This window comes from Passer domesticus, chromosome 5, assembly GCF_036417665.1.
Source record: "Passer domesticus isolate bPasDom1 chromosome 5, bPasDom1.hap1, whole genome shotgun sequence".
NCBI classification, from domain to species: domain Eukaryota; kingdom Metazoa; phylum Chordata; class Aves; order Passeriformes; family Passeridae; genus Passer; species Passer domesticus.
The window spans coordinates 74,326,535-74,347,111 of NC_087478.1; the positions used below are offsets into that span (position 1 = coordinate 74,326,535).

Sequence of the window (20,577 nt, forward strand, 5' to 3'; positions counted from 1 at the left end):
TTTTCTTTGTTTGAACATATTTCTGTATCTAGATCTTAAAAACAGCCTTCAGCAGTGCTAACATAATTAATTGTTTATATCAAGTGTTCTAATTACAGCAATTCAGGTGGTTAGCCACCTAAATGAGTGCACAATTATTTAGAAACACTTTTGATTGAAGTACTGGCATCCTCAAGGCCCAATTAAAAAAACCCAAACAAAACACACACAAAAAAATCAAAACCCAAAAGGTTGAGACTTTGAAGCACTAATAGCCATTATCCTGTTAATTAGCTCACCTCCTGCACTCTATAGTAAATGGCTATCTTTTGTTTCTATCAGATACTCATTTGCTAATAACTTTCCATGAAAAAAGAGCTGATGATCTTTCAAAAGAGGGGAAAAAAACCCTTTAAAATTGATCTTTTTCCATGACAAGACTTTAGGGGCAGTGGAAGTTTTATTAATTTAATTTTGTAACAGAGGAGTGAAAACAAAACTCACTTGATGCAGGCAGAATTCAGGACACTGTTATTAGTGGAAAATTGTCAAAGTCTCTTCCATTATCTGAACTGAGGCTTCCCAGGATTATTTGCTGTTTCATGGGATTCATAGCATGGATATGCCATTCTTCAGTAGTATCCTGTAAACCAGTTTACATCTTCTCTGAGACATGTGGTCTTCATTCTGCACCAGATGATGCAGGGAAGTGTCCCAGTTACAGCGAGGTGAAAGGGCATAAACCAGATAAAATGTATTCATTTTATAAGAGGATAAAATATTTCTCTTTTGGAATCAAAAGTGCATTTAAAATGGAGGGGGAGAAATTGAAGCATATTATCATTTCAGGTTCAAATGCTTTCAGAATCTTTTGTTTCGTAATGGCTTTTAAAGTATTTTTCCTTTGTGTTGGGATGGAAACAAAGACAGGAAAATCAGAATTCCCCAGAGCACGAAGGCACAGATTTCCTCACTTACATTGAAAACAGAATTTTTCCTGTTCTTTAATAGTAAGTCATAAGCAATTAGTATATGAACACTTTCCTTCTGTTCATCCACTGGCTGAGCCAAAGGTCTGCCAGAAAAATAAAAATGCCAAGAGATAGCATCTTTTCCTGAAAGTAAAGAAAAAAAATGCACAATCTTTGAACAGAAAGAAGTTTCTCAATGAGCAAGTGAAATCTCTTGAAATAAGCAGCTCAGCAAAACTTCTGGTTTCAGTGATTGTTTTCACAAGTGATGCTTGCAATTCTGCACAAGATATTTATTTCTATTGTAAACTATTGATAAGCACTGCATATTTTCAGTATTAGGCAAGTGAGACCTGTAGGATTTTTATGCATGTTCTCACATGAAATACAGGGTGGAAAAATAATACGTGTCTGTGGTCACGTAAAGTTCCCTGTGAGGTTCTACAAGTATGATCACTGTTGTCTGCAAAATAGTTCAAGCACACTAATTTTTTTTCCTATTTAAAGATACATGATTTTTGTCTGGTTTTGAAATGGCAGTTCCTCCAGTGACAAAGCAATATCCTTTCTTGGCACATGGGTTTGTAGAAACTGGCATTGGAGCTCAAAATGGGTTGTGATGGAAGTTTGCATAGACTTTGTGAGGATATCTGTGGGTTTGAGAAGACCTTGAAAAGGCAGATCTGCAGGTGATCAAATAGGAGATCCTTTTGTGAACCAGTTTTCCAGGAGATTTTCTGCTGATATAAACTGGTTGTTGTGTCCCAATGTTCAATACCAAACATTAGCAGAGGGCAAAGTAATTTTCTTTGAAGATGGCAAGTTTCAGCCATTGACATCCCATAACCAGGTACCCACTAATACCATTCTGTGTGTCCCCAGCCTGTGTCCCAGCTCAGCATCCAGGTGGGATGCTCAGGATTTCTTGCCATTGTGTGGAGGGCCATGAAGTGCTCTGCTGAGTCTTCATGCTGGGACATCCTCAGGATCCAGGTGCCACCAAACCTTTATTGCCTTTGGGAGCTGCCAGTGACCAGGATCTTTTATTTCCTCTGTGCTCTGACAACTCTGGGAATGATTAGGTTTTATTACCTCTACTCTGTCTTCTTACCAGAGTGTCTTAAGACTCCAAACCTGTTCTGTATTGTCCTACCATCACCTCTTAGTGGTCTTTTCTGACTGAACCTGTTCTTTGTGTTGCTGAATTGGGTATTTTCAAAAGCTGTTCATAATTATGCTGTGATGTTCATGCACCTGCCACCCTCACAGGGCTTACACACATAGACCTTCCCATTCATTCCCCATTCTAGGCAGTCTAAGCATGTCCATTATGAATCTCTGGAATTACTGGTAGCATGATTCAAACCACAGGCAGAAAAATAATGAAAAAATAAAAAAAAGAAGGATTTCAGTCTCCTCTTGCAATTCCAGAGAGAGCAGTACTGTACTCTGTCTTTCCTGCACCAGAGCCTAGTCTCCCTGCCAGGCCATGGGCAGTGCATCTGGCACCCCTGAAGGTCCCTGGAATAAAGATAGGCCTGGAAAAGGCTAAAATTGCTCTGCTACTCCAGTTGGAGAGAGAAGCCTAGAAGCTGAATACTGACAAATTTAAATAAAAAATAAGGCACTTTTTAACGGTATATAAAGGTCTTTCTATCAAGGCCAGTTGCCTTTCTGGAAAGTTACTTTAGTCCTACACAAGGTTTTTGGCTCAGGGTAAGGGCAGCTGTGTGAAATGCAATCCCCTGCACTGCTGAGCAGGTCACATTTATGGTCTAATGGTCCTGCTTGGCTTCAGATGCTGTGGGTGTCTTGCATTGCCAGGTATCTGGTGAACAGGGAACTAATTCCTACATGGATTGCTCAGGTGCTCAGAGGAGGAGCAGGGCAGGTAGAGAAGGGAGAATGCTTTGGAAAACAGCCTCTGCTCAGGGCTCAGTGACTTGGCAGCTTATCCCAAGCCTGCAGACCAGTATCCCTTGTTTCTTATCACCATTAAGAGATAAACATATTGTCACTACTCTTTTTTTTTTTCCCCTGCTGACTCATTCTATAAATAAAATACAACTTCATTTGGGACTGCTAATTGCCTTAAAATCCCCATGACAGCTCCATGACTTAGACAGGTTTTACACCTATTTTATAGACCTATAAACCAGAGCACAGCCAGGTAAAAGAACTTGAACAAGATCACTCAGAAACACAGAGGCCAGTCACATCAATCAGTTCAAGAAACCAGGAGTTGTGTTTCCATAGCCCCTGCTGCAACTACTAAATCACAAAAACTACTAAGGAAAGATCCTGCCAAAAGCCACTGGTTTTCTGTTTTTTAAAACCACAAGAAGCATTTTGCGTTATTCCACAGGGTCTCTCCCTAGTACTTGGTGCACATTAATTAATTTCATATTTTTCAAAAGAAATGTGAAGCCTTGGGCAGCCCAAAAGACACTGAAGATTTAATTCTCAGAACTATTCCCTGATTTGACTGTTATCCAGATCCTATTCAGGCAAGATAGGAATTAAGATTAATTACCCCAAACAAACTGGTATTTCAGAGAATCAGTCTTTGCCAGGCATTATATTCTCATGACAGAAAATCATTGAGGCATAAATACAGCACTCAGTCATTGGTGTTTATTAACAACACCACGTTGTTCCCATAAATGCTGAATACAGAGAAGGGGAAGATGAAGTCCTAAAGTTCATTAATTTTGTTTGTGGCATTTTTTTTAAGTGAGCAAACCAGAATCTATGGAATAAGGCCATCCCATTCCTGTGCTGCACAGATGTGAAGGCTATTCAGATTCCAGAAAGGTGTCTCTGGGAAGTTGTTTGGACTTGGTGATGGCTGTCTCTGAAGTGTCTTTTAGCAGCTAGACTGTCTGTAGGCATTTTTTAATAGACAAATTGATGAAGACCAAGTTTTAAAGAGAGAGAATTAAAAAAAAATTACTTAGCCGCTAGGATCAGTGAATATTGTAATATGTGGGATAAAAACATGTCATTATCTGCCAGCATTGATCCACATCCCAAGAAGGGGTTTGTGGCTTAAGGGTGTTTTCTAAGCAAATGAGAGCTGGCATGGAGACAGGAGCATTTCACCTATCCTGGGACCAGCAGCAGTGATGGTCAGAGCTAACACAGGAAGTTATTGTGGCAATTTCTAGAAGCTGTTTGCTCAGGAAAAAAAAAGAAAAAAGAAAATCTTTCTGTGTTTGCATTTTCACACTGAAAAGACATTCCTATGACATCATCTTGTTTGTTCTGACATTGCAAGAATGGAAGAAATAAAATGGCAGAAAAGAGACCAGGGACTTTTATTTTGCTGCCAACAAAAAATAGAAGAAAGATGTAACCACAATATCCAATGGCTACTTTAATTCTCAGAGACAGTTCAGCAGATGAGTTGTTGTCCAAGGGCAGTTGGGCTCCCAGACACAAGAGCATTCTGTAGTAAGCTTAATTACTCATTTTAATTATGCATTTTAATTAGCAGGGGACTAACACAGTGCTTTTCTCCCACTTTCTCAATAAACCCACTTTGTAATATTACAGAACAAACTTGTAACTGAAAACTCCAACTGTCTGCAGTTGAGAAAAACAACTCCAAGTTCAGGGGCTTTTCTCCTTCATGAAATCACATTCAGTGAGTGGGCTACATCCACCTCTGAGCATTTTCAGGAGCTTTTTTCTTACTTTATTCTGTTCCTGGACAACATGAAGAAATCACCCTGTGCTGCTGCTTCTCCCAGTGGTGTTTCCTCTGCCAGTATATTGTCTGGCCTGTTTTTCCCTCTAAACACATCCTAGTTCTTCCTCTTCTGGCAGTTTGCCCTCAGAGCTGTTGTCCTGTCCTCCCTGCCCCTAGATTCCCTGCTGTAGGAAATCTGCTTTCTTTCCCCTTCAGGGAAGGTCAGGTTAGAGGGGCAGGTGGAAATAGAGGCAGCTGTGTTATGGAATGAATTCAGAGGCACCAGTGTATGTGGGATGGGTGGGTGGGTGAAGACAGCAAATGGCACAAAATCTTCAGCAAAACAACCAGCTCCCAGAAAGCAGCCCCTTACAAGCTGTACTCTCTCAATTCTGTACTCTTTCCTACCTGGGATTGTACCTGCAGAGGAGGGATTTGCAGAGCCTGCAGCATTCCTTCACAAACTGAGACTGTCAGCAGAGCGTGGTGAAGCCAAATAGGCCTCCAGGCTGCTGTGTTCTGAGAGAAGCCAATCCTAATTTATTTGTAGCTTTGAGCCAAACATGGGCTTGAAAAGGTTCAGGTAAGGATATAGTTACAATAGAGGTGAGGTAGATTTAAGGTGGAGTGGTGATTAGGAATAAAGGGAAAAGAAAAGTTGTGCCAAAATTTTCTGAAATATTCCCTCAGGTTTCAGTGCAAATAGCATCTTATATAATTTCCATCATGTAAGGGGTGGAAATGCTCCAGAAGTGTCTGTTCTTTACAAGGCTTTGATGAAATATTACAAGACTGGAAACCTCTGGTGTTACATTTATGTTGTATTTCTCTGCTGCTCCTGGCCTGGGATGAGCTCTGGAATCAGGATCATTGCCTGACAGTTCCAGGTGTTTGCATGTCAGACTCAAGCTGCAACCTTCTCTTAACTCCTGTGGTTTAAAAGGCTCAAGGCATTTTTTCTGGCTTGGCTTAGCTAAAGGCAATAATATTTTCATTTATAGAGAAGGGTTTTTTTTTAAATTTGGATATTGCCGCTTCCCTCAGTTTTAAAACCACATTATATAAGATCCTTTCCCTTGTGATGGGAACCATGTCTCTCCACCTCTTTTCTCCAGCAACAAAAGGTCCACATTGTGTGTGTGACTTCATATGGACCAACTGCTGCATTTGCCTGCAAAAAGCTCTTTAATTTTGTCTTCTTTCTGATTTCTCTGCTCCCACCCTTCTCGTCCCTTGTTTTCAGTGCAAGTAAGATTTCCTTTAAATTGTACCAATAAAATGTCATCCCATTAGAGATAATTGCCCACGGAAAAAAATTAAAAGTTCGGACTAAGAATCACTGTTCTTCCCTGAAACAGAGCAGAAAAGTGAATAATCTTAATCAAATGTGATGAGAAAGCAAAAAGGCAGATGGAGGGCTGAGTTCTCAGGTAACTTCTGTACATTTCAGTTGCCATCACTGATCTAGTCCCTGTTTGTGCTGCCTTAGAAACTAATGCCAAGTGGACAGCTCCAGGGCAGATGATGCTGTGTGTTACTCTGGGGAGGAGTTACCAACTATCCAGGGACCAGAGTTAGTGTGACTCTCTATGGATTTTCCTGCTAAGCAGCGAAAATCTGACAAATGAATGACGCTCAGCAGTAACTCACGTACTGTGAGCGTGTATCCTCAAACCAGTTTTGCAAATTGGGACAGAGAGCTATAATTGGCCTTGCTGAAGTGGCCTTTGTTTTCCACAGCTCATGATGTTACACTGAATAACTCCTCTAATTCATGACACCTGAATAAACGTCAGGAAAACTGGTATGGAATGCACACTCTGCTATCTGCAGCCACCCTGCAGCCCAGCCTGGCCTAAGTCCCTTCCCTGATCCCTACACTGAAGTCAACTCTCATGATTAAAAAATGCTTCTGGACTGAAAATACGTCCCACTGATAACAGGCTTGATTGGAGACTTGAGCTGTACCTTAGCATGGCCTGCAACAGTTGTAACTCTGCCTGGCTTTAGGGTCCATTTAGGTATCTTTTTTCACTTAAAATATTCCCTGACTGCTCCAAAGCACATTAGGCTGGAAGTTATCAGACTCCATACAGAAGAATAAAAAGAGTACATCTGAACTGGTCAACATCAGCTTTTAACAAACAGAGTGCCCTATCAAAGAAAGATTATAAAAACATCCCTGTGGGGTACTTTTTACAGTTGCTTTGGATTTCATCATCTCTATTTTCTCCTCTGGTTCAATTATTTCCAACAAAAAAGAAAATGTTTGGCTTCTTTGGCTTAAGCTACAGCCTTCCTGCAGTTAAACTGAAAAAAAAAAAAAAAAGTCAGTCTTAAATACATCCAAGTGTTTTAGCTGAAAGTGATGCCTTTCAGTGCTGTCTGAGCCCTGAGCAGAGGAGCAAGCCCAGCCTGCAGTGGCCCTTGGGATCACAGCTGTCCCACCCGGCTCTGCACCCACACAGGCATAGCCAGAACCTGCAGGAGGGGCTGAGCCAGCCAAGAGGAGTCCCCTTCCCCTTTCCCAGCCCTTCCAGAGGAGCTGCCAAGTGATCCTGAGCATCCCCCAGGGTGGGGACTGTGTGAACATCCATGATCCAGGACCACCACCTGTTCCCATTCCTCCCTGCCCTACCACAGGCACGGCCCAGGAGCCAAACTAGGAATGTCGTAATTAAGGGTAGGTGTGAGCCCTTTTAAAATTGAGCATCCTGCTGAGAAATCCTTGAGCAGAGAGGTAAGGAACACACACTGCCTTGGGTCCTATTGAAGACATAGAGATGATGTCAGTACAATTTATGGATCCAAGGATATGTTATTTCAATAGACATTTCATGGTATCCATTATAGTTACAGATGTTGCAAGCTTCAATTATTAATTTATGTGCTCATAACTTTCCCAAAGCCAGATCACTTCTGTTCAAATGTCATTTTGCTCTCCTTTACAAAGTGTTTTAAGGGAGGGTTTTGACAAAACGTTGTTTTCTGTTGTTTAGGTTAAAAGATGGAAAAGCATGGAATGGTGTGCCAATAGAGCTCTAATTATATTCTTTTGAGCATAACATACAGACAACACAGCACACCCAACACTAACCACCCACCCCCCTCAGTGTGGACTCCATCCTTATGAGGAGAGCTTAAGCTTGGGTTTCTGGATAGATATTAAAAAATAATTAAATGTTTTAATGTGCTGGAAAGCATCTCCGTGTGTGTGTGTGTGTGTGCCACTGCCCTCTGGTGCACAGAGGCAGGAGAGTTTGGCTGCTCTGTAGGGACAGAGGTGTGGGCACCCACCCACTCCTGTTCCTGCCTAGGGCAAGGGCTCAGGTCCTGCTGTTTGGGAGCCAGGCTATGAAAGGAGTTAAATCCTCACCCCCGAGAGTGTTAGAAACCACAATCCCTGTGTAGATCTGTCCCTTTCTGTGTTGTTTCCATAGAAAATGCCACATGGAAAGAGTGTGCGAATGTGGTGTCAGTCTCACCCTTCAGGCTGTTGTCTCATCAGCTGCTTATCCTAAAATATCTGGGAGATTTGCTGCAAGTGGTGCTGTGCTCCTGCTGAGCACCACCAAAGCAGGGCCCTGAGCTTCTCTGACCATTTGTTCTCTCCTGGTGGATGTTCCTGGCACATGACAGACCGACACCTTCAAGCCTGAAAGAGTTTTGCCCAATCCAGGGGGTTGGGATAAAATACAAGGTTTAGCAGGGTAGATATGTTGGGCTGCATTCAAGGATAAATGTAACCTGGTCAGTAGTAGTTATAATTATCCATTATGGACATCAGTGGCCAGAAACCTATGAAAATCATCTAAAATCTCAAAATATGTTTAGGATCATGGCCACACTGTCCCAACCTCCCATCAGGAGGATAGCTCTGGTTGCTGTACAGAGCAGGAATTTATCTCAGCTGGAGCTGCTGTGCTCCCTGGGGATTTATTGGAGCAATTAAGATGACTTATCCAAATGTCTCAGTCTATGGATATGCACCTTTTCATGCTATTTTTCCATCAAAGTCAGGTTTCACACATTTCTGATTCTCAGTTTAACACCAGTGACCATCAGATCTGAGCAGTTCTATTTCAGAATTTTCTCCCAGTGAGACTGGTGTGAGTTTTGCCAATTGGAACACGATGATATCTAGTGCTCTGGAATGATAGTTGGGTGACCTTCTTAGCTGTATTTGATAAATAAATTACTTTTCTCTCTAAAAATGAGGGCTGTTCAGCTGTGCATCAAGTTCCAAGAGTTTAGTCTCATAGTTTTGAAAACTTTGGTTTGATAACACAATGGAAAAAGTTCTGTAGCCCTGATTTTTTGCTGAGGGAGGGAATTAGGATGAAATTACTGCCTTGGTTTGGTTCCATCTCTGACTTCTTTAAACTTGTCTATTTAAGCCTGTTTAAACAGTGCCTGAACCATCTCGTATGGATTAGCCTAATAAAAAACCCCTCAAGTATCTATATGAAGTTTCACATCATTTATTTCTAGGGGATAATTTCAAGTTTTTATCTTAACTGCTACACAGGGGAGGTAGGCTAGCCCCTAAGCCTTAAACTGTGATTCTTTTGTGGTTTCTTTAAAAAAAAATAGTTGTAGGGGCTGACAAAGATTTCTCTATCAGTTCTGTGCCATTTGCAAGCAGAATGTCATCTCTGTTCTAGTCAGCAGCCACAGGAGCTCAGCTGGGGCCCTGCATGTCAAGCTGAGAGCTTTTTTTCCACCATAATAAAGGTCCTGCAGGCTAAACTGCTGCTAGCTCGTCAGTGACACTTCTGAAATCCCCTTGATGGGCTTACACAAATGTAGAGATTCCTCCTCTTCAGTGCTGCTGATGGTGTACAACAAAGGTAGTTCTTCAGTCATGCTCACCCTGCTCTGTCTCCTGTGTGTGTGTGTGTGAGCGTATTTATGTGGACATCTGCATGGATAGACACAGATAAATAAAATATGGGCATACAGGCAGGACAGACAGCTATTTATGCATGTATTTAATGTTATTCTGGGACTTGAAGTGGAAAGAGCAAGGAAAAGCTCCTAAAAGCTTATTTTAAAAGCCCGTGGCTATGGCATCTTCACCCAATCAGAAGCTCTTAGGCACAGGGTGGGATTATCTGGGTACCAGGATTTGGACTCGATGATCCTGATGGGTCCCTTCCAGCCCAGCATATTCTAGGATGAGCACTGTTTTCCCCAAAGAATAATTATAAAAATGAATTAGTATGCTAATTCTTACAACACAGTCCCTGCTTGTTTAACCTTTATTTCCTTCAATTTGAAATAATCCACTGTAACCTTTCCAATTTTTAAAGACTTTGTCTCTAAACTGTGGCACCCAAGTAGGTGATCAAGCCAATACTTCCTTTTCCCCAGCCAGACACACTGGGAAGAGGCAGCAGATTGTGTTTTCAGGAGATTTTGGCTGGAAAGCTTTCCTGGGATTATCATCACATGTCAAGGATGATGTCCATATAAAACATAGATTTCCCAACAATACAACTTCCTTGGAAAGAAAATTTTGTTTTCTTTAGTTAACTTATTTTGAATAAATAAAGGAGTCCATGGGGAAGGAGTCAGTCCTTCAAGAAAATACTCGTTCTTATAATTACCATTTCCTGCTTCCTCTCTACCCTGCCAAAATTCACCATAAAGAAGAGGTGTGGTAATTAATTGCCTGCCAAGTGGCACAATTAGTGTTCTGCAAATGCAGGATCCTCTAGGTGAAGCGATACAGCTGAGGTATAGAATGTCCCATTCTGTGTTTGAATACCAGTACAGACACACGCACACATGTGCTGAGAGGATGTGTTGTGTGCACTTTTATTTACTTTTTTTTAGAACACTTTGATTTTCCTTTCCTTCAAAGTACTTTTTGAAGGACTTAATTTCTCTGCAATATAGCTCATGAGCAAACACTCAGTAAATGCAAAATGAGGAATGCAGTCATGGTTCTAAAAACATTTAATATTCTTCAAACTGATGCCAGTTGTGCGCATTGACAGTAATCCTGTCTAATCCCTTCCACATGTATTATCTTTGTACACCTGCTATCATTGTCTCACTTATCAGTTTTGAATACTTAGAACCACAATTTGCAGGAAGGCAAAGCAGCAGAACAAAGCATGCATGCACTGACAGCTTGCTACACTTCAGTTTTGCATTGTAATGATAAAACATAATTCTACATTTCGGTGCTTGGAGTCAACACCTTCCATTGAGACATTTTTCCTCCCTCCTGCCCCCCCAGCTGATGTCTGTCTGTGTTTGTGTTCCTTGGCAGACTGACTGAAGCACACAGAACAGCTGTGAAAGTCATCAGGAGAATGCAGTATTTTGTGGCCAGAAGGAAATTTCAGGTAAGCAGCAGGATTAATCCCAAGTGCATCTCATGAGCTCGCAGGGCATCGAAGGCGCTCTCAGAGGGGACTTGTCTTGGTGAAGGTGGTTGTAACAAGTCAAAGGTGTTTTTGAGGTTCTTGGGCTCACACCTTTTGTGGATTTTTTAATGGCATGGGCAAAATTATCAGTGATCCATGGATGTAGTATGCTACAACCTCTGACTTTGTGAAGTCAGCATCATTATTTTTACTTCTCTTTTTTTACTGCACTTTTTTTTTGGGCTTCTGCTTGTTTAACTGTACTGCCCAATACTAATCCATCCACTAGCAGAAGTGAAGAAAACACTGGTGTTGGGGTGAACAAACCTCTGTTAGGGTGTCTGCAAAAATACTGATCATAACAAGAATGTTATCAATCATCTGATCAATTAGGGAATGTTCAGTCCCATGCTGTGTATGGCTGACAGATCAATAGGCTTCACTGATGAGTACTGTGGATGCAAAGTTGCTTTCACAGGTGTGACTCACGTTTCCAAATGTATTTCCCAAAAAGGGACCTCCTAGGCCATATTTTATAAAATTGTGGAGCATCTGCTGTCTGGAAATTTGCTGTCTTTATGAAGTGTTCAGTTAATTTTCTCAATCGGGTTACAAAGTGCTCAAATTGAATGTGCTGCATTGAAAATACAGTTTCATTTTGCCTGTTTAGTGAGACTTTTTATGATAAATCTTGATTGGGATGCGATCCTGATATCATCATTCTCATCATCCATGAGCTGGAAATGCCATGGAATTGAAAAATTAACTTCTGGACTGATTTTCAAAGCCTTCATTATTTTCATTTCAAGGTTCATGCTTTTTTTTTTTTTCCTAAGAGGATGCACTGCAAGTTAATGGCCTTTCATAATCCTTTTGAAGAGGTTTTAAGAAAATAAATCAAAAAAACTACATTTCAGGGAAGTTTGATTAGAGCTGAGCACTTAAATTCATAGAAGGATAGAGGAATAGCAGCCTGAGATAAGATCCCAGCATTCAGAAGACTCTAAATTAGGGTGGATAGAACATCTTATATATTTCCTAATCCCATGCAAACATATATCTTCAGATAACCCCACCTTTTGAAAGAAGACTAGGAGAAGTCAGTTTGTTAAACTCAGCAAAAAACACAAGAGCAGGGTTATATTGTAAATATAACAGAGAGATAAACACTATGGGAAAGGAAAGAAAGAAAGAAAGAAAAAGAAAGAAGAAAGAAAGAAAGAAAGAAAGAAAGAAAGAAAGAAAGAAAGAAAGAAAGAAAGAAAGAAAGAAAGAAAGAAAGAAAGAAAGAAAGAAAGAAAGAAAGAAAGAAAGAAAGAGGACACTAGTTCTGTAAAATAAAATCAGTTTATAAATGAGTTAGGTTAAAAATTAGGATATTTCAAACCACTAGAGATATAATGTTCTGGAGCTGTCAGTCAGTGGCAGTCATGTCAAACCTTAAAAACTGAATTTCATCAATTTATGGAGAGAATTCTGTGGGTCAGTGACAAGGTAGAAGAAGCAAAAGGAATAATCTTTTGTTTCTTCCTTTCTTGGGGCCACGAAATAGAGTTTCTAGAACTCCCCATGCTAATTAGATTCTGGAAGTTCAAAGCTGGGTAATATTATTTAATTTTGCATGCTGAATGTGGAATACTGAGCTGAAATGGCCAGGGATTATGAACAGAATGAAAGTCAAAGGAGTTGTTCAAGTGCTGCATTTACCACACTTCTCTCGAAGCCCATTACCTCCTGTCTTCAGTTGTATCATTCTAGCATTTCCTGATAAAAACATGAGAGGGGATTGTGCCAAAGTTTGGCAGAACATAAGATGCCCAGATCTAAATCTTTATGGAAAAAAGTGGAGGGGAAATTGGTGAAAACTGGAGGGATTTTTTTACTCAGCTTCAGAGGACTCAGCCAGATTGCAGCACTTTGCAACTGTAGGATTCAGAGCTGATGGTTTGGTAAAAGGGATAACTGTCAGAGGACTTCTTTTGAGAGGGAAAAGAAATTTCACTGGGAATGAGTAGAATTAATTATGCACATAGTAGCCCATTGGGGAGAGGGGAGGGAAAGGCTCCCCAGCACATCCAGGCTCTGTGCCATGCACGGTGTTTAAATAGAGAGTGTCCAAAGGAAAGGACACGGGATTTAGCCAAAACGCTCTCCAGGCACCCCCCTTAGTCCATCTAAAGAGTGATACTGGCATTGCTTCTCGGGGTGAAGACAATAGGCTGCTTTTCTGGCCAGAAATAGTGATGTGTCAGCGTCTGCAAAATGTGGAGCTGGGGAAGGGGGAGAGAAAAAGCCCGACCAAAAAGTGAACGATAAACTGAGAGCTGAAACCTCTCTGCCCACAAAGCCTCTTCTCCCAAATGCGCTCAAATGCACACACACACACACCTCCAAAGCCACAACTCTTCTGAAAGTATTGGTGCAGGTAAGTGCTGTGTGCATAGAAGGCATTTTGTCACGAAGAGCTCTGGCTTCTTCATTCATTTCACAGGATTTGTTTCCATTCCAGTTCCATGCTTTCATTTGAAATTTCTAGGATTGTGTGGCAGCCTTCCAAGCATGACTCCAGCACATACTGTAGGTGTTCAATGCATGTGTGCAGTGGTGCATGCTAATGGCTCTGGCTGAGGCTGTGACAGAGTGCAAACAGACAACAAGATGACTAATGAGCTGTTTTCAGTAATTTTCAATTACTAGATTTGCAGTTTACCTTTGCTTTTTTTTTCCCCCCCTTCATTTCTTGAGTCAGAGCCAAAAAGGGAGACATTTTGCCCCACATTTCCCATAAGGGTTCTCAAAATGCTGGTCTTTCCAACAGGCCATGATTTGCGTTGCTACCTCCCCCACGCACGTTGATTTTACTTGCTAAAATTTCACCATGCTGCACTTTTTATAACCACATCACTTTCTGCAAATTCTCCAGACTTGTTTTGAAATTTGGCCACAGTAGTTGCAGCAAGAAACCAAAGCTTGGCAGAAGCACCTGGATTCTCATTAGGATGGGAATATAGCTGGGCGGGTGGGAGTGTTTTCACTCTCTTGCAATTTTTTACCTGTCCTTTCTTATTTTAATTGCACCTTTTTTTCTGATCTCAAAGGTATCACGAAAGACAAAGGAGGACAAACAAAACCCATGTGCAGCAGTCTCCTGACTTATGCAGAGCATCTGTCTTCCCTGCTCCTCAAGCAGCAATATTTCTGTCACCAGACATCTCTGGTCTTCAGAGATGTTTGATTCTGGGTCCAAGTGCTCTGAGTTGGGCCAATCCCTGGGGTTCAGTCCCCTGACATTATGATTAACACATGGCTTTGGAATGAGCCAGGAGATACTGCACATGGGAGTCCCAGATAAATTATCCATCTTGGATTTGTGTTCCCCAACTACACTGTGAAGGGCTAATATTTTGCTCAGTATGGAGTAACATGAAGACATGACTCTAACTGACAGTAATGGGAATCATTTGGCTCCGTCTCCACAACAAACATTCACTCCCACAACGGCTGCGTATTTTTTTATTCATTACAACAACTGTTGCAAAATGGCGGGCAAATGGGCAGATAAAAAAACAGAATGAAGGCCTGTCTGAAATAGAAATCTAGTTTGGCCAATGCTCACCTTTCAACTTGCTGCCTGCCTCCTTTCCCAGCAAGCTCGGAAGCCGTACGACGTCCGGGACGTGATTGAGCAGTACTCCCAAGGACACCTCAACATGATGGTTCGCATAAAGGAACTTCAAAGGAGGTAGGCCCTGTCTACCTCATGAAATATCTGATTCCTCCAGTGCCAGCTGGCTTTAGGAGAGATGTGTTCTTAATGAACAGTAATTGTCCAAAATTGCAAGCACAACAGGGAGCACAATATCTGGAGGATTTAACTTGGAGCCATTTTTAACCCTTTTTATGACCAAGTTTACAATTACCCTTTATTCTCCTCTCCTTTTTCTCCAAGTGGAATTAAAAGAAATGAAGGTGCATGCTGTGAAGTTTATAGTGTGATCCAAGCTTTTCTGTCCTCTTCTTAGAAAAGGAAAACTTTTCAAATAATGATTTACCTTTCTGTTTCCACTCTGTGGTTCTCCACAACTGAAAGAAATCTGTTTCGCTTGTGCTGCACTATCTGGAACTTTTCCCTGCCCACATTCCTCCATGCACATGCTTTCTCCAAGTTTGGGGTTTGCAGCTGAAATATTTTGCCACAAAACTATTCTATTCTGTTTTAGCACAAAGTGCTTTTCTCTTTACAAATTAATGCTGTGGACTGGGACACCAGAATGAACTCCCCTGGCCCTTAAATTAAATGAAAAAAAAATCCTATTGAATGGAATCTACTGTGTCAACATATACAGATATTAAATCCGCCTGCATGAGACTCTAGGAATAGTTGCAAATGTTATTAAGAAGTCATTCTGTTTGTATAGTCTTTGTTATTAGATTACATAGGACACAGGAGAACTATGTTTTAGTTACAACTTGAAAGTCTGAGAAATATTAGTACTCACGAAAATAGCAATAATAATATGGTTTGATTTTGAAGGAAAACTCTTGAAGAGCTAAACTGCTGACTGTGTGTGCAGAAAGTCATGCTAGTCTCATGTTTTTGCTTGTTTTGGTTTGGGTTTAGAGCTACTGTAAATTCTCATGTAAATTATTCTCCCGTGCTTAGCAACAGAGTTTAAGTTGTTTGGTAATTGCTCTGCTGGTAATTTTCTGTTTGCTTCTCAGGTTGGATCAATCCTTGGGAAAGCCAGGTCTTTTCCTTCCAGGTATGGTGACTGTATTTTATGCAAAATTATTATCTTCATAACATTGGGAAAATACCCTTGGCTAGAGTAATGTGGATTTATAATCCAGCCAATCATATATAAATGTAATTCTGTTAATAAGCCCTGGAATGCCTGTGTAAAGATAAATGCATTTTATTCAGGTGGTAGGGGAGTAAATGGAAATTAAGAATAACTGTTAAAATGTGTATTAGAACATGATGAGATGGAAACATCTGAGGGAAAACCTTCTACAAAAATAGTCTTTCTAAATCTTTTGGTCTGGGCCTGGGATTAAAATATATGTTTATTCCACTTAAAAAGGTTTCTTCCTTCCTGAACTCATGTCCCATATCCACAAGTGACTTGGAGCACAACTGAGTGTGGCAAAGTAATTTCAGAGCCTCTAAAACATGGCATGTTGTCAGTGGTTAATATTATCAGAACAAGGAATATCATTCAAAACACATTTTCAACATCTGATTGCTACAGAAGGCTCAGTAGTACAATCCTTTTTCTCTGTAGCTGGTTTTGGGCCACAGGAAAAGAATCTGTCAGCTTGAATACTTCTATAAATATTTATGCATGGGATTTCATTCCACAATGTGCAAGCTAAATTAATGGAAAAACGTCCCTTACCTCCAAGAATGCATTATTTTATTTCAAATATAGCATTACCAAACTGAAACTGCAATTTGTGCTTGAAAAGACCGGTGTTCAAAGCACTATTTTTCAAGCAGTTTCTGGTTTCAGAGGAGGTGAATAATTAGAAGCTCATTGTACAATTATGTTTTGAGAGGTTCAAGAAGCTGGAGATGATCAGGAAGTTTGGTCTCACCAAATCTTGAGTAAAAAGGGTCATAGAAACCACTGGGAGGGTCTTAGGTGGGCCTGAAGCTTTGGACAAGCGTTGGAAAGAATCTGAAGTACCAAGGAACTGACTGGAAAAGGTGGAATGGTGGTTAGGGAGAGAGAAGCTGGTGAGCTCAGTTAGGGGGTTGCAAGACCAAAACCAGAAGTTATTTGATCTAGTAGTTATTTTATCTAAACCCTCCACAAATCCAAAAATAAGATAAGTGTTTCCAGAGAAATGGTGTGCAGAACTAAACCTAGAGTTAGTTTGCAATTACTCCTGGTGTTGTCCAACCTGCCTTTACTCCCAGGATTTTCCAAGTGGTGAACAGTGAAAAGTGGGTGCAGTATTTGTTTGTTTGGGGTGAACCCAGACTTTTGTACTGTCCTTCTCTATAATAAGGGTTATCCCTGAATTTCCCTCAGAATGCATGTCTTATTCTAGATTGAAAATGGATTTTTTTGTATAATACTTTTCCAGACATTGCTAAAATCCTCATTTTTAACAATATGGGTGTTTCTCTTAGACTATGTTATTTTTGTACTGATGACAAGCAAAAAAGAAATGACAATGCAAAGAAAATTAAACTGCCACAGAGAAAAACATGAAAAGAATTTTCCTTTCCAGCTCCTTTTATTTTTTTCCTGTTTTATTATACTCCCATTCAAAGAATCTTAAGGTCTGACTCCAAGCCCGCTGAAATGAGCGGGAATCTTTCCAGTGACCTCACTGGGGTTTGGATCAGTTTTTTTTTATTGAAAAGTCCCTGTTGTGGACTTTGATAATATTATATAAAAGCAATTGCAGCCTGTCTGTAGTATTATTACCTTTCAAAAGTGAATGATGTCATAAGAGACAGAATCAGAATCTGAATTCACTGGAAGCAATTTTTGTTATTTTTCAAGTTAGTTTCTCCGAGATAAAAAAGCTCTAAAAGCTGTGTTAAAACAAGATAAGGATACGAGAAGAGAATAAAAGCCATGCTGGGTCAGAGCAGTCCTGACTCCAACGGGGCCAAGAGCAAGGTGCTTTGGGAAATGTGTAAAAAAAGCCTCCAGCCTTCCTGTCAGCTTTCAGCCCATTGCACATCAGAGGTTTCCTGACAAGATTGCAGTGTACTTAGTCTCCAAAATGGTTTCTCCTCAATGAACTTGCTTAATTATCCCTTTAAACTTACAATATCTGCCATATTTTTTGCAAAGAATTCTAATAATTCCACTTTCACATGTGCATATAGGGAAGAATTCTCCTTTTTACTTGTTTTGATCTTGGCATCTCCTCCCTTTCTTTGAAACTCCTTCAAGCAGGAGTGGATTTAAAAACACTAAGGTAATGAATCAATCTTCCAAGGACTTGGACCCTACTTTTATGAGTATATTCAGAAGACTTTCTCTGAGTTTCATTGGAAGGCTGTAGCAGTGTTCCAGGGGACACTATTTTGTCAGATGAAACAGATTCCTGTAATAATAAACATATGCCTTAATAATGGAAAGTGTTGATGTAGAGGAAAAGAGCATATAATTGAATTTATGGAATCAACAAAGTATACACATACAGCGATGCAAATATATTGTCTTGCTTGACTTTCACTACACACTATGGAGTTAACTGCTTTTGAATGCAATTTTCAAGACTTACTACAGCTTTTCAGGAGCAAAGGTGAAGAATAATGCCAAGGTAAAACAAAAGATCCAGTGTTTGGGTTCAGAAAAATACACAAAAAGCTGATGTTTATCTACAGTTTATCTGAACCTCTTGGTTCTGCATGACACGGGTGGGAATGCCTGAAGGGCTTTCTTGCAAAATTTTGACAGTTCCATTGTTTGCGGGTTTTTTTTTTCCATTAAGTGCCACCTAAGCTTTCTGATACTTTTTCCTTCCCATCTGTTAAAAAGAAATTGGGTCACTGTATCTTTTAAAACATAATAAATATGCTCAGCTTAAATTTTATCTTTTTGGGGTCAATTAATATTTGAAATGAGAGATACCCATATTTCTGCAGGAACTGATTTATCCCATCCCTCCTGGAGATGAAAATATTTTGGCAGCTTACTTTTTAGGCTGTCCAAAGGAAATCACAATTGCCAGGAGTATGCCTTACCTTTTTTAATTCCTTCCACCAATCAGCTGCAAAAGGCTCTGACTGACAAGAAAAGAGATTCCAACCAAAAGCCGCCATGACTGAGGCAACTTTGTTATTTGCTGTTTTTTGGGTGTGAAGGGGCAACCCTGACCTTCTTTTTCAGTAGCATGTACAGTTTACAAACCCAAGAATGCAGATCTTGCTCATCCCAATCATCCCTGGATGGAGCTTTGGCAGAGCTGGAGCAAACACAGGTCCAGAGGGCTGCATTTGCACCGAGGCAGCCAAATAAGGCAGCGCTGCCTCCTGCGGGAACTGTTCTGCTTTCTGAGATGCCATTTACAAAGGTGTCTCGGTTTGGAAAGACAGCTGTCTGCTAAGGAGGGCAGGAGCCTCCCCTGAAATGGAGAATGTAAACCCCCTCCCTCCAAATTGTTAGAAATTTGAAACTAAGGGGCTCTCAGGCAAAAATATGGGAGCAGGAATAACAGTTTTTTATTAGGGAAGAAAATAAAAAGATAAAATAAACAATGCAGTAAATCAAAATAACACTGACAGTCAGAATACAACCTGACACCCTGTTGGTCAGGATGCTGGTAGCATCCAATTGGAATGGTGGCTGCAGCCCTCCTGGAGTGTCAGGTGTGGTTCTGCTGGAGCAGGGATCCTGTAGAAGGGTGGAATCGTCCTCTGAAGATCCAGTGGAAGAGGCAGCTGTTCCTCTGGGAATCCAGTGGAGAAGCTGTCTTGCTGTCCCAGGATCTCAGATTTTATCCAGTTAGGAATGCTTGGCTCCTCCCTCTGGGTGGAGCATGTCACAATGGGATGCTGTAATTCTTATCAGTCATGCAGTGACATTCAATGGCCTGTTATCAGCAGATGTGTCCCTGGAGGAAGGATTGGTTGTGGAAGAGATGAAGAAAAACTGCCCAGTTAACAGAAGACAACTGCCATACCTCTAACAGATTGCAAATAGAATACATCTTACCTTGCAATTTGGGACAAAAGGTTTGAGTTGTCTTCAACAATCCAGAATATTTGGTCAAATTCCTCATTTTCTGCTTAAAAGAAGCTAATGGCTTTCAGAAAAATAGGAATATTTTTAATTAGCTTCCCTATAGCTGTGTAAAAATCAAGGAAGGACTCTTGCTCTATAAAGCAGAATGATTTCCAGCTTTTACCATTTTCAGACCATCTCTCTGAAATTCATTCACTGTCATAAACGTTCTCATAAATACTTTTCCCTAACCAAAGGAAAAAAAAATTATTTTAAGTTTGGTACAATCTGATGAGATGTAGCACACTAACTGTGTGAAAAAATAAGATTAAGGTGCCATTCCTCCTTTGATTTGCTTTCTACCTCCTGTTCATATCAGTTTGTGTTATTTATAGCATGTTCTTCCATCTGGGGAAAGAGTTATCATGTCTTGAACTGGTGTGAAGTAAACCTGAAAATATTTGAGGTTTTTTGTTGTTTTTTTTTTTTCTTTGTTTGTTTGTTTTTTGCAAGAGGCATATCTTGTTCTTCACTAGGAAAATAGATGGGCCAGCTTTGTGAAAATATTTGGAAATTAATATAGGACTGTGTTGTTTGAAAGTAGAATACTCAGGAAGGCAAAGACTTCCAGGGAAGAAATGTCCATATTAATTATTATTATTATTATTATTATTATTATTATTATTATTATTATTATTAATCTGTATTAACAACTACTCAGTCTCCTGAATTAGAATGCCTATTTCTTATTTACTAGTATTTTCTCAGATTCAAATCTAAGTATATAAAATAATGGGATTGTATCATACCAACCATGTGATGCAAGATGCTTTTGATATTTTTTTCTGAGATAAAATTTTCTCATA

The 20,577-nt window shown here is 40.2% G+C and overlaps 1 protein-coding gene across 1 annotated transcript in view; it reads left to right on the forward strand.

Annotated features, from left to right (window-relative positions):
• The window catches only part of LOC135300988 (potassium voltage-gated channel subfamily KQT member 1-like), a 413,931-nt gene that overhangs the window by 214,397 nt on the left and 178,957 nt on the right, over positions 1-20,577 (forward strand). The window contains exons 13-15 of the mRNA XM_064421088.1: positions 10,922-10,997; positions 14,666-14,760; positions 15,741-15,781. Of these exons, the coding sequence (XP_064277158.1) occupies positions 10,922-10,997; positions 14,666-14,760; positions 15,741-15,781 (212 nt within the window). The remainder of the gene's footprint in view (positions 1-10,921; positions 10,998-14,665; positions 14,761-15,740; positions 15,782-20,577) is intronic.